We start from the raw sequence: 13,353 nt of genomic DNA on the forward strand, positions 1-13,353 counted from the left end.
ACTACACCCCAAGTCACCTATTTTTTTTTCTTTTCAGTGGCATCGATTCTTCCCAAGGAAATAGCGGTGTCTTGCCTATTTACCTGAGGTGCAAAGAGGGCATTATCGAATGGCAGTATCCTCGCGGTGCACTTCGTATAATATTGCGCACAGGCCACAGTGGTAAAGACTTCACGGCCTGCTTCAAAGTGCTCGCGCACTCTTCTGGAGCTACTTTGTACCTCGAAGGGCACCAAAGTCTCAGGTACTTGTACGGTCACGGTGATGAATCGAACTCTGAAAACGAAGTTAAGTGTTACAAATCGATCGGAGGACAAGTGGCTTTGTTCCTTGAAGCTCAAATGCCTCAAGATTCGTTAAAAAAAGAGAAGATCCAGTTCCTATATGATTTGCAACCTCTTCATGAAAAGGCTTATTCAGGTATATAATTCTTCTTTTACTAACCAAATTATGAAGTTGATTTTTTTCTTTTTAAACCAATATTTCAGCAAAATCGAACTTTATAGATGAGTTAAGAACACTTAAATTTGCAAAGGTACTTTCAGATAAAACTAGAAAACATCGGTCTGACCACGCATAAGATTGGATGGTTGACATCCGGTTTATAGACGGAAATGGACTATTAGTTTTCAGGGATGCCAGCTTTTGCAGATGTATGTTAGCCTCTAAATTAAGCAAAGTCACATTGAAATTAACAAAACATCGCGCATCAACTGTATACATTTCCACCTCATTCAGATAGACTCGTCTTAACTGGACGTTTGCCAATTCCATATCATAGCAACCGTGAGCAGACAGCACATGCTAGTGGAAAACTCATTTGTATAAGATCTGTATAGCTTTCAGAATGCTGACAGGTTAGGTTTGCCACAAAAATAGATTATACTAGGTTGTTCCCTGATTAACGCACAGGCCGACTGGGCCTGTGCCTGGAGCCCCATCTTCCTACGGGGCCCTGAAATTTTCGAAAACTTATGTATAACATTAAAAACTCATGCATTTTTGTAAAAATAATTAAAAAAATCCCCTTAAATAAATGTTAAGCGTTATTTTAACACTTTTGCGTTTGATTTAAAGAGATAGAATGAAGAGGGGGGTTCTCCGAAGCATTGTGGGCCTTGGGCCTCACTTTCAGTTAGTCGGGCCCTAATTGTCCCAAAAGTTTGTAAACACTTGCTGAAAATATTTCAATTTTTTTTAAGTGTCGACGAACTTTTGGGACATTCCTAGTAATTGAACTTATTTACCATGAATGGCTCCAGTGTGCTGTGCACGTCTTGTGTGCCACGTCCGTGGTGCATTTTGATCGTTAGCCATAGATTTGTTAGGAATTCTTCGTTACCAAGTAGTTTTTAGTGTGAAAAAGATAATATGTTCATTTTTATTCAGTTATGTTTACAGGCATGACAATTTGATTTCATTTGATTTTAATGTTTCGAAATTCAAAATAAACATGTGATCAAATCATTTTAGCATTTTGTACATACATATTTTTAGGTATAACTGTTAACCCACCCCTCACGTCCTTGTCAGTTTCCCACCAGCAGAAATTGCAAAAACTTACTTGCACTGTACTTATATTTTTATTTTCTGTAATAAATAATTAAATAAATGAAAAACTACCATATTTGATCAGTTTTCCCTTGCTTTAAGAGGCAGATTATAGGAGAAGGGGCGAGGGGGGGGGGGGGATTATATCAGCTCAGAATCGATCATGATGTTTAAAAAGAACTGAGCTATTCTATATCGTTTTCTTTATTGTTGAACAGTTGAACTAAGATTTATTTATAGTTTCATTAAGTTCTGTTATAAAAGAAAATGAGAAAAATCATTGTACATTAGGAAAGTTCTCAAAAAACGACGCCGTTTCGTATCCGTCAATCCGTTTCGTAACACAATCACACAAACAAAATGGCCACTTAGAATTAGTGATCAAAATACGAATTAAATGTGAGCCTACCTCAAAATCTAGGTCTTTCGTATCGGATTGCCAACCGTGGTCGGTACAAAAAGATTTATAATGGAAATGTGAGCCAACCTCAAAATCTAGATCTTCAGTTCGTATCGGATTGCCAACCGTGGTCGGTACAAAAAGATTTTTAATGGAATTCGTTAACAATGAAAATTGTTTTGGGTGGAGTTCAAGCCTCACGCCCGACCTCCTGCATGGAAGCCTTGGTTCTTCTTGCTCCCCGCCTTTGACGAACTCAACTGGGACCCCCCTTCCCCCCCGCAATCGCCATCTCGTTTCAGAAACCAATCGAATCAGCTTACATACGCACTTTCCCATCTTCTAGTGTCACATGTTCATGCTGAGAGATGCGAAAAAAAAAAGCCCTTTGAAGCATCAACTCATGATTTTATTGTTTTATTACAGGTGTGTAAAATTAAGATTCGTGTTTTACCTGGGTTTAGAACAAAAAATAAAATGTGATAAAACCTTTTATAAAATGTAATTATAACTGTATAGGCAGGGTTGTCCCGCCCCTCCCTCAAGTGCAAAAGCGCAATCTTTAAAATTCTAAGCAGCTTCCCAAAACGAAACCTCTCACAAAAAAAAAAAAAAAAAAAAAAAAAAAAAAAAAAAAAGAAAGAAAGAAAGGAAAATACCCTTACCCCCCTAAAGACTTCATCGGCGCAGTCTGTGCCATAACCTCCTTGGTGGGCATTACAGGAATAGGATAGAATACAATTTTTTGAGAGATAGAATCCCTGTTGGACAATTTTAAGGTCTCATTAGTAAGGTTCATTTAAAAATTAACTTCAAGCTACTTTATGCTTATAAAAATTTTGACATTTCATTTTTACCGTAAGACCGTCTAATCAAAGAGTCAATGAATGGTTGTGACCTTAAAAGACCATCTAACCAACGAGTCTATGAGTGTATTCAGTAAATTACCGCCCATTAGCCAGGGCTAAAGCAGAAATACAGGAAATACATTGCCAGCTCAGTCATTTCCAGCCGTGGACTGCAGTTTCGTGCTATTAGCACTCATCAGCACGGCACTCTTGACTTCATTAAGAGGTTTTCCATCTCCAGCTCAGTCACTTTCCTATGCCGTGCTGATGAGTGCTAATAAGCACGAAACTGCAGTCCTCGGCTGGAAATGACTGAGCTAGTGGTGTATTTCATGAGTCTATGAGTGATTGTGTCCTTAAGACCATCTAATCTATGCAATCAAAGCCCGTTCTCAGGTTGCTCTACGTTTTTGAAAGGCAATTCTTATTCTTTGAATTCGTATTTCAGATTGATGGAGTCCAGTGAATCCGCCAATATATCGTCGTCTCAAAGTAATAGTAGTGGGTGTTTTACTGTTATTTCTGTTATTACATGTCTTGCTGTTGCTCTGAGGCGACGATATGACACTTCAAAATAGAATTCACGAATTACTATAAATGGGGCAAACCGAACTTGCAGCATTGTGAAATCTAAGCAGATTCTACTCTCAACATAAGGGAGGAGCGATGGGAGCAATCGACTCTCCCTTAAGTTTTTCTTGACCAGCAATGTTTCGGTGGGGGAAAAAAAAGAACGTAATTGTAATCCAATTTTGATGATATTGGGAGGAGGAACAGGGTTTGGAACTCTCTCCTAAAAATGTTTCGAAATTGGAAAAAAGGCAATATTATTAAAATTTGGATTTTAAAAAGGCAATATTAGACGATTTTCGGTGATGATATAAGAAGAAAACGTTATAGGTCTCCCTCCGGATATTTTTCAAAATCGAAATCATGAAGACGCGATTGTAGACTATCTCAGTATATTGGAAGGAATGGGGTTCAAGGACATTTCTTCAATAAGTTTCCAAAACTAAAGTTGCAGAAACACAATTTTAGACGATTTTTGATACTGTTAGACTTTTGGAACATTCTTCGCGATTTTTTTCTCAAATTTAGAAAACCTTGAGTGATATAAAAAGAACGGAATAGGTTCGAGGATGTCTATTCCCTCTCGCTTACGAAAATCTCGCATACGATTGAACCCGAAAGGTTTCCATCCCATCTCGCCTAAAGCCTGTGTGTGTGAGCCCTCGTGCGTCGTGCATGTGTGAATCAGAAACATAGTGTAAGTAGTAAGTAATAAAAACCAATCGCCCCTCCTTGAAAAATTTCTGGATCCGCAAGATCGCGACGCTGCCAGGTTAGGTTTCCCTAAGGTTCTAGGTTTCCCCAACTCTAGAGTTGGTGCGTGTACTATTACTTTTTAAATGACATTATGTTCTTATTTTCAGATTGCCGCCCATGTACAGAAAGAGAATTACTTTATCTGTTTTGCACTAGCGATTTCGGTAAGTTTTATTTTTGAAATGTTTATAAGAATCATTTATGGTTATGTTTCTCTTGCAGGTTATATAGTCAGCGTTCCGATAATACCTGATTGTTGTAATTCAAAAGAATTATTAGAGACTAGCAAAAATACCCGGCGTTGCCTGGGTCAGTAATAATTATTAGAAAAAATCGTTACTTGCTTTTGTTTTCTGTTTTAAGTAAAAGAATTTAAAACACATCTTTTTGACGTGATTAAAAATCGAGTTTCTTCCTTACCCATAAAACTAAAATAGCAATCAGTATAAAAACAAATTAGTATTGATTAAGAAACGAAAGCACTATATTTAAGCATATACAAATTTAAAAAACATGAAATTAATCTTCTCATGTTTAAAAAGATTAATCTGTTGATACTTTTTTTTTAACATGGAGTCGAAAACCTTCTCTGTATGGCTAATGAAGTACGAAGTGATTAAAAAAAAGTAGCTGCGCTCGTAATCCCCTTATACTTGCTTTAGTTATTTCGGGAAATTTCAATCATTGTGGCTCTTGGTGCGATTTTACCGAATTTGCGAAAGTCGTTTCGAGGTACCTTCGATGATGCTCCCCCATTCTTTCCTTACTTTGTAAAACGATATGATATTAATTTTCGTTACAGAGATATCGTCGCCAGATGCTGAGATATTTTTGGTCACCATAAAATGGCGCTAAACAGTTTCATCCCAAATGTTACCAAAATAAGTAATAAAATTTGGTGATTGTTTGAAATTGTGCAAAAAGGAAAATTAATGAAAGTTTTTGTGCTGTTTATGGATTTGCCTAATTTAGTTGCTGGATTATTTAACACAGTAAAAAAAGTCTTTTGAAAATTCTTTGATTGGCGATATTTTCTTTACATGGTGAAAGCTGAGAAACATTATGACGTAGTCTTCGGCTTCAAAAACAGCAACGTTGAAAAAACTGCCAAATGCATCAGCTACGGAAATCTTTCTGCAAAAATTTTGGCGATCTGCTGGTTGTTTGGATAATGAGTAAGTGTTCAATTAGCATAAATAATAATAAAAACCATTAATTACTTTAAAGTTCCGTTTAAATGGAAAATCATCAGCCAAATCATGTATTATTTGCCAATCTTGTGCAAAAATCTTACTTCAAGATTTGACTTGAGAAAAGCCTTGAACAATCACGAAAAGCAAAGAAAGTCAACAATACAACAATTGTCGCTATCGACAGGGAGTTGAGATGATACACTAAATACTGTATTGAGTTGAGGAAAGCCTTCGAACATGGATCTAAAAAGCTCATAACTCGTTTTTTATTCTACTTAGAAATTTCGAACAGGTGTCATCTTCAGCAGAAAAATCAGAGCTTTCGATGGACATATAATGTAAATATGTGCAAGTATTTTTTCATCCCAATGTTAGAGAATTTATACAAAAATTGTGTTTTATTGCCCCCCTAAGGGGGTTTTGCCCCCCATAACGGGACGAAAACTACCCTATGTGTTATTCTGATGCATAAGCTATATTATTGTAAAGTTTCATCAAAATCCGTTCAGTAGTTTTTGCGTGAAAGAGTAACAAACATCCATACATCCATCCATACATCCATACATCCATCCATACAGACAAACTTTCGCATATATAATATTAGTAAGACTAGTGAGAACCAATCATTGATCTAATAGATCATCGTGAATTTTCTTTAACAGAGTCCGAAGTATTTTTAAACACCAGTTTTAATTGTTCAACCGAAATGATGGAGGATAATGACGACAACGTCTAAGTGCAAGGGTATATGGTGTATTCATAGGTCCGTCATTTAGACAACCAATGGGGGGGGGGGGAATTGACCCTCCCTGCATTTTAAAAACATAATGTAATTTTTCATTTTGATTGTATTTTGATGGGGTTTTTTCCTATGAAATGCATTGCGTTCATACCCAGTCCCCCCCCCCCTACTGGAAAACTAGCTAGTGTATCCAGCTCATAATGGAAGGGGCGCAGACCCGTTATCTTAGCAGTCAGGGAATGGCCAATTGCGTCCACCCCACGTATTTTGGGAACAATGCAAGTAATTATTTGTGTAGGCATTTTATTTTTCCCAGTGAAAGACATCGCGTAAGAAGTCCTTGCCCCTTCCCCCCACTTGGAAAATTCTGAATTGATGAATCTCAGGGAGATACTTTCCTAAATTTGAACCTTTTCACGGTGTATGATGTGGAGGTCTTACATAATATCACGCGTATGCATAACGAAGAACACTATTTATTTTTGTGGGGAATGGAAAAGAGAAGTGTTTTTATCGCAAAATTACATTGTTTACCTTCATAGTGGTATTGCAACGGTAAGCCCCCCTCCCCCCCCCCCGAAAAACGGTAACTAATAACTTTCCTCTTTTCAGTGAGCTTCCCAAGAAGAAATACTTCAAAAATCAGGCACTAAAAGTTACTCGAGTTGAACTCATCGATAAGGAACGCGTCAATTAATCAAAACGTGTAAATTTCTTGTTTTCTATTGTGGTTTCATTTTCAATAGTTTCTGTTTTGAAAGGGGGGGAGGAGTCATCTTTACTACTACTATTATTTTTTTTTCTATTTGATTTTTTTTCTTTTGTAATTACCCTTATTTTACGTTTATAAACTTAATTCTTTGAGTAACGTAAAATTGGAATTACTGTTTTGTTTAGGAAAATTTCAACAAGAATTAAATTTTTTTTTTTTTTTGAACTAGCATAGCACGGGAAAACAATATCCATTTGTTGGAGAAAAATGCGTCTGATACTGGCAAAAAAAAAAAAAAAGCAGATGAGGATCCCCTTCCACCCAGATGTTATTTAGTTGAATAAATACGAACAACCAGAATTCTGTTTTTTTGATACGGGTTGATCTTCTGGGAATGGTACCCGCATTCCTCGGCGCCAAGGCCTCTTGCTCGAGAAGGATAATGAACCAAGGAGTGCGGTGAAAGATGGGAGACAGCTGCACATGTGGTTTGAGTGATCAGGTGCTCTTTCGTCGAAAGAAGGGCGCTCGTTGGGGAGAGGGCGTCGGAGGTCTCACGTGTTTCAGATTTCTCTACTTCAGTTCCATCAACGTTGAGAAACAGGGCCGACTCTTGTAGTTCTGCCGCCTTAGGCGATATTCACAAGTGTCCCCCCCCCCCCCAAAAATAATAATAAAATAAAATAATAATATATTAATAAAATAATAATATATTAATAAAATAAAAATACAGTGGCCGCTGCTTATATGAATCACACTTGTTCTAAACAGTTTTGATTCCAAAAAGCAGCTAATTTAACGAAGCTGGATTTTGTTCTGTTTTTGACGATTTGATTCAATTAACCGGCGTCCACTGTAATAGTAAAGTGCTTAAAATTATAGAGTTAAATTAAAACTAGTTAAATTCCAAACTGGGCTTTGTATATCCAAGCACTGGTACACACTTTAAATTATCTTTTTTAACATTAAAGTAGGTAATGCACTAAAGTGGGATGGGGGGGGGGGGGGTGACACCCAAAGTGGAATTACAAGTTTGAAAAATATGAAGCTAAAATGCATTTTTAAGACCACTAATTTGTAAATTTTTCCGAGGAGGGGGTACGGTGACGCCACAAATTACCATCCCAGGTGTCACACATGCTAAGTACGGGATTGAATTTACATATAAGTGGGCATGGTCTTTGTTGTGCATAGAAAATATACCCATTGCCCCCCCCCCCCCTGAAGAATTCAAAATGATAGGCCTTCCTGTCAGTCAGTCTTAATACATTTTGGTTTGTTTAGTCGATCACAGGGGTGCGGTGCCCACCTGGGGGGGGGGGTGTTTTTTCCTTTTTTGGGGTCGAGGCTTTTTACCATTTTGGGGGTGGGGGTGGGCACCCCTGGTCGCTCATAGACTTTTTTTTTCTACTAACTGTTGGCAGTCCTCCCTAGAGACTGGCAACCTCCAACTGATGCAGTTTCTTCACCAGATGGAGGCACCAGGGCTCTTACTATGCAATACTGCACTAGGAATTTAATTTTACCAAAAGTATACAAAACCTAATGAATACTCGAGGGATCTTTTACACACTACATAGTCATATGACATACATGCTGTTGATTTTCTGCATCTAGAAAATCCACCAACTGGAGCCAGGTTCAAACCTCATACTTTGGGCGTAAGAGACCAACGCCTAATCGTCACACCAATCAGTCACAGCTCATAGGCTTCAAAGTTAACAAAAAGGCTTATTTTACTTTCAAATATGACTGGCAGAGAAAAAATAAGGAATAAAATAAAGCACAAACAAATAGAGAACAGGATGAGACTATCAGCAGTCCATACACGCTCTTGCTTCCTAATATCTGTCACGTAGGCCACGGCAGGAGAGCGTGGTACAAGTCTGCAGATAGCGAATATTCGTTTCCTGATGTCCGTACGTTACAAAGAGGGCAGCTGGGGCTATGAATAATTTTGCAAACAGTGTAGATATTATTGACAGACAATCATGTCGCCCTGTTCAAAGTCAAAGCATGGCCCTTGGTGCTCTGGGAATAAAATGATGGTTTACACCATAATTTGTCATCAACTGACATGCTGAAAAGTCACGGCATCAGAACAGAGAACAGGCATGTGATGGAGAAAACACAGGGTTGTTCCCCAACCACTGACATGAAGTTGGTGTTCATTTTTGATGGTCTCTTGATTATTCTTTGTGCTACCCTATCTCAGCGATGTTAGAATGCGATTTATTTATTTTTTTTGATAAGAAAAGTTTTTTTACAATATCACACTTTCCAACTTTACTGTTTTTTGCGGGAGGTTCCTTCATTTTGAGCATTTCTCTCGATTGTGTATGTAATGTAAGGAACTTAATTTTAATTGTACTTTGATGGAGAGTAAAAAAGTTATATTTTTCTCTAAATAACAATGAAAAATGGGGATATTGCTATGATGTTCGCAGGAATGCAATATAAATTAATACAAACCTATAGTAATCAATCATTGTCAATAAATTAGTTTGTCGAGAATTTCACGTCAGGGTTTAAACAGAGTTCAAAACGTCTTTAGCAAAAAAGCTAAAATTAGAAAAAAAGTTTTAGCAAACATTAAAATGTTGATGGCTAATGAATACCTACAGTCACATATCTTTTTAAATGCCTCAATGTGTCTTATGTCCTGTTGAAAACTAAATTCAAAATTTAGTTGTGAAATTTTTAAATAAATAATATACACACAGAAACTAACATATACAGTTGGACCCCGATTTAACGAATAATAAACCCTGAATGAACAAATCATTTGAACAACCAAAAAAAAAAATTTTTTTTTTTTTTAATTTGGGTTAGGAAAATATTGGATTGTTTTCCAAATGACATATCCATATTGTCCGAAGCAGTAATTTTTTTATTGGAGTTTGCACTTTTTGGAGGGCAAGGGGGCAACCAATGAATAGCGATTCTGATGCAGAAAGGAATAATAAAACTCCCATTAAAACTTACTTTTTCAAATGGCTTACATGGCCTGGAAACTAAAAATCTCATGCTTCACTCAGCAGGTTGTTAAATTACAAGCCCCCCCCCTGAATAATGCACTTATTGTGAGGGGGGGGGGCATAATGTCCATTGAGACTAAGTATAGTTGAATAGTAATTTAAATATCTTCTTAGTAAAGATTTATAAGAAGATGAAGTTGAATACTACCATGCTTGCTAAATCTTTCAGATTATGCCTTCTTTTTGTCTTCCATTTTATGAGCAAAAAAGCAAAATGCAGTCTGTCATTTTTGCAATTCAAATAGTACTTTTGTATTTTGAAAAAAATTTGATTGTAGCGGAAACCCTGTGTCACGCTACAATAAAGAAAATGACAGGTCTTCCCATGATTCCATAAAAGAGTATATAATCTTTCTCATAAGTTTCATCTCCCAAAATACTTGCTTGCTAGTTTTCTTTGATGGAAACGAAAAAGCTAAATATTACTATGCATAATTATCTTTAAACAAGAGGTGCACATGTACTTACATGTATTTTTCTTTTTTAGCTGTGCGAGGCTCAATCAGTGCTTTATATCAAAACGAGCTAATGCAGCGGACTGAACTCACTGTGCGGTCAAGTGCAATAATACGTGACTCTGAACCAAAAGTGTTCACACCCACTGAAAAACTGTATGGCAATAATACTGTGTATTCTGGTGTTATTCACAGGCCTTTGCATTGTGGAACTAAGGTGGGAAGTGGCGAATTTTTATTTCTTGGACGATGGCGTCTTGGAGACCCTATTATATCTTGTGCTCCGCGCTGGACGGAATGGAAGAAAGTTAGGAGGAAAGCTGTTATGTCTGAAACCCTAGATTGTGTCCTTGACTAGTTTTTTGTGTTTCATGTGTTTATGTGTACATAAAAAAAAAAGCTTTTCGTGTTCAAAGTATATTTGTATGTGTAAAAGAACTACCTAAAACATATCAGGATCAGATACCCAAGATGACTTCTGTTTTATATTTAACCGGAAATTCAAGATGACATGTGTTAATCAGTAGAAAAAAAAAGCAACATCCTGACAAATGGAGATACGTTGCCCTTCGTATTACTAACACTTTTGAGAAGAAACCTTTTCCACACCACATTTTTAATACATTTCAGTCCAATTATAAAACACCCAGGACAATTGGCTTTTTCGAGTGCCCATTCCCATCAATAATTCAGAATTTGTACTAGTGCAGTATGTGATTTACTACTACATATTCACTGAATGTCGTACATAAAATCATAAATCAATGACAGCTTGCAATGTGATTTTTCACAGAATTGGATTTTGTATTTAACACTGTGATAAAATGATCGAAAATCAAGAGTAATATTTTTCTAGCAGACATAGAAAAGAATGTTTCTAGAACTTTTCAGTCTAAAAACATTTGAAATATAAAATGAAGATAAAACAGTGAATGAACAAAATTCATACCTGTTCGAATACGTGTAATAAATTAGTGGAAATTCATCAGTATTTTCATCAAAATAATTTGTGTTCAAAATAGAGGGGTAGATTGCTCCTTTTTTCAACATGAAAACAAAGTTGTGTGTTTAAAGATGTTTTAAAATCATGCTTAAAAATGCATATTTTATCCAAAGCAAAAATATTTTGTTAATGAATTTTATTGCCAAGAAAAAAACCATTAAATGTTGTACAGTTTTCGTATATGACTGCCAAAATAAAAGTTTTTAGATTTTGCATTTACATGTGCAGCAAATATGTTTTCTCTTGCTCTCCTATTCAATTAAAAAATAATTTTAAACTCTTATTTTGAAAATAATTTATTGGTTAAAATGTTAAGGGCTGAGACGTAGAACACCTAAACACAGGATATAATGCATAAATTAAAATATTATTTTCTTTGAGACAGCCTTCAAAGATAGAAAAATTACATCAGGGAATGAAAAAAATCTCTGGAATTGATACTAGAAGATTGGAAACAATTTCAGAGACAACTCTCAGCTATGCGTCAGTAAAGTTATGTATACTTTTTTTTTTTGCTGTCTAGTTCTTTTCAAAATTAATCTTACACAAAAGGCAGAAGAACACTGGTTTAATGCTTAACTATTTATATAAACTTGAAGATATTATTTTAAACAATTAAAAAAAAACCCATTATATGCTGATAGGTGTTCTATGAAAAAACTATTTCTTGACATTTTTTTTAAAAATGCTTTTTGTTAAACAAGATGCTTAAAATTTGAAATACAATAGTTAAAATGAGGCAGTAAGAAGCAAAGGGATTTAAGTGGCAAAATTAAAAATTTGGAGATAGTCATTACACATGGTAGGTGAACTTCTCTGTCTTGGGGTAAGTGATGGTACTAGTAGCTCTGGTAGGTGCTGCTATACAGCATGATTTAGAAAAAAATTCAATGAAAGCCTACCTAGGATGTTATCTTTAAACGCGTTTTACTCAAAACTTGAAAATGTCCACTTACATCCCTTTGCTTCTCACTGCCTCAAATGTAATTTAAAGTAGGGGCAAATCATTGTTGTAAAAGAAAGCAATGTTTAGACTGAAAACATACAAACAAGAGAAATATTAATTAATTCAAAGATTTATTTTATCCAGTTTGTAAAAAAATCAAACTAAAACAATCCTTATTTACAAAGTTTATATATTATTAACAACGCATAACTTAAGTAGTTTTCCTATTTACAGTATGTCCAGTACAATATATTACATCTTAAATTACCATTACATATCACATTGGTTCTTCCTCTAAGGCAATAATTTTATACAAAGATAACTTGACTATAGCATATTGCAAAATGGAGAATGAAAATAACTTTACCATTTGGAGAAAATGTAGTTCAGCTTGAAATCTAAAATCAAACAAAATTATGCATCTTCATTACATAAAAAAAAAGCATCCATTATTATAAGAAACTAGGTTTAAAGGCAGAGCAGAGTTAAAATTTTTGATTGCCTTAGGGCTAATAAAAACCTATTTACAGAGTTCAAAGGTAAAACTTACAGGCATCTTAAACAGACTGTAGGAATTTCCACAGACTCCACTAATCTCAATATAAAGACTATGAGCTCCCATATCCTCAAAACATCTTCATAAATTCTGTTAATTTTGTCTATTTCGCACAGATTAAGTAGTCTTTACAAACATTATATGCAACACAGCACAAATACACATATTCACAAAATCAATGCTCCACGACATTTCAACATAAGTATACTTAATCTTTCACGGTACAGCACAAAGAGAAGCTATATATAACTAAAAATTGATTTTATCAACAATTTTATTAATTATGTTGAACATGATAATCTAACTTATACTTTGTGTTAATATTAACTCCTTATAACCTATAATGTGATACCCAAACTTACTTTATAGTTATAAGCAATATATAGTTGTAAGTATCCAAGTTTTATAGCTTTGATACAATAATCTTACAAAGCTGAAACTGCATTTTTTTAAAATTGAATTTTATCTGAACACAGAAACATAAAATTTAAACTAATTTTTAGGCAATGACGGAAAATTTAACTTCTAATATTTAAAAATCATAATATTCCTAGTAATGGGTATGGGTATAGTAATGGGTACA

At 35.3% G+C, this 13,353-nt stretch overlaps 1 protein-coding gene across 1 annotated transcript in view; it reads left to right on the forward strand.

Moving 5' to 3' along the window:
* LOC129226399 (meteorin-like protein) overlaps positions 1 to 11,448 on the forward strand; it is a 31,717-nt gene extending 20,269 nt beyond the window's left edge. Inside the window, exons 2-4 of the mRNA XM_054861000.1 lie at positions 38 to 420; positions 4,233 to 4,289; positions 10,298 to 11,448. Coding sequence (XP_054716975.1) covers positions 38 to 420; positions 4,233 to 4,289; positions 10,298 to 10,623 — 766 coding nt within the window. The 3' untranslated portion in view covers positions 10,624 to 11,448. The remainder of the gene's footprint in view (positions 1 to 37; positions 421 to 4,232; positions 4,290 to 10,297) is intronic.
* Positions 11,449 to 13,353: the final 1,905 nt, after the last annotated feature.

This window comes from Uloborus diversus, chromosome 7 (assembly GCF_026930045.1).
Source record: "Uloborus diversus isolate 005 chromosome 7, Udiv.v.3.1, whole genome shotgun sequence".
NCBI classification, from domain to species: Eukaryota; Metazoa; Arthropoda; class Arachnida; order Araneae; family Uloboridae; genus Uloborus; species Uloborus diversus.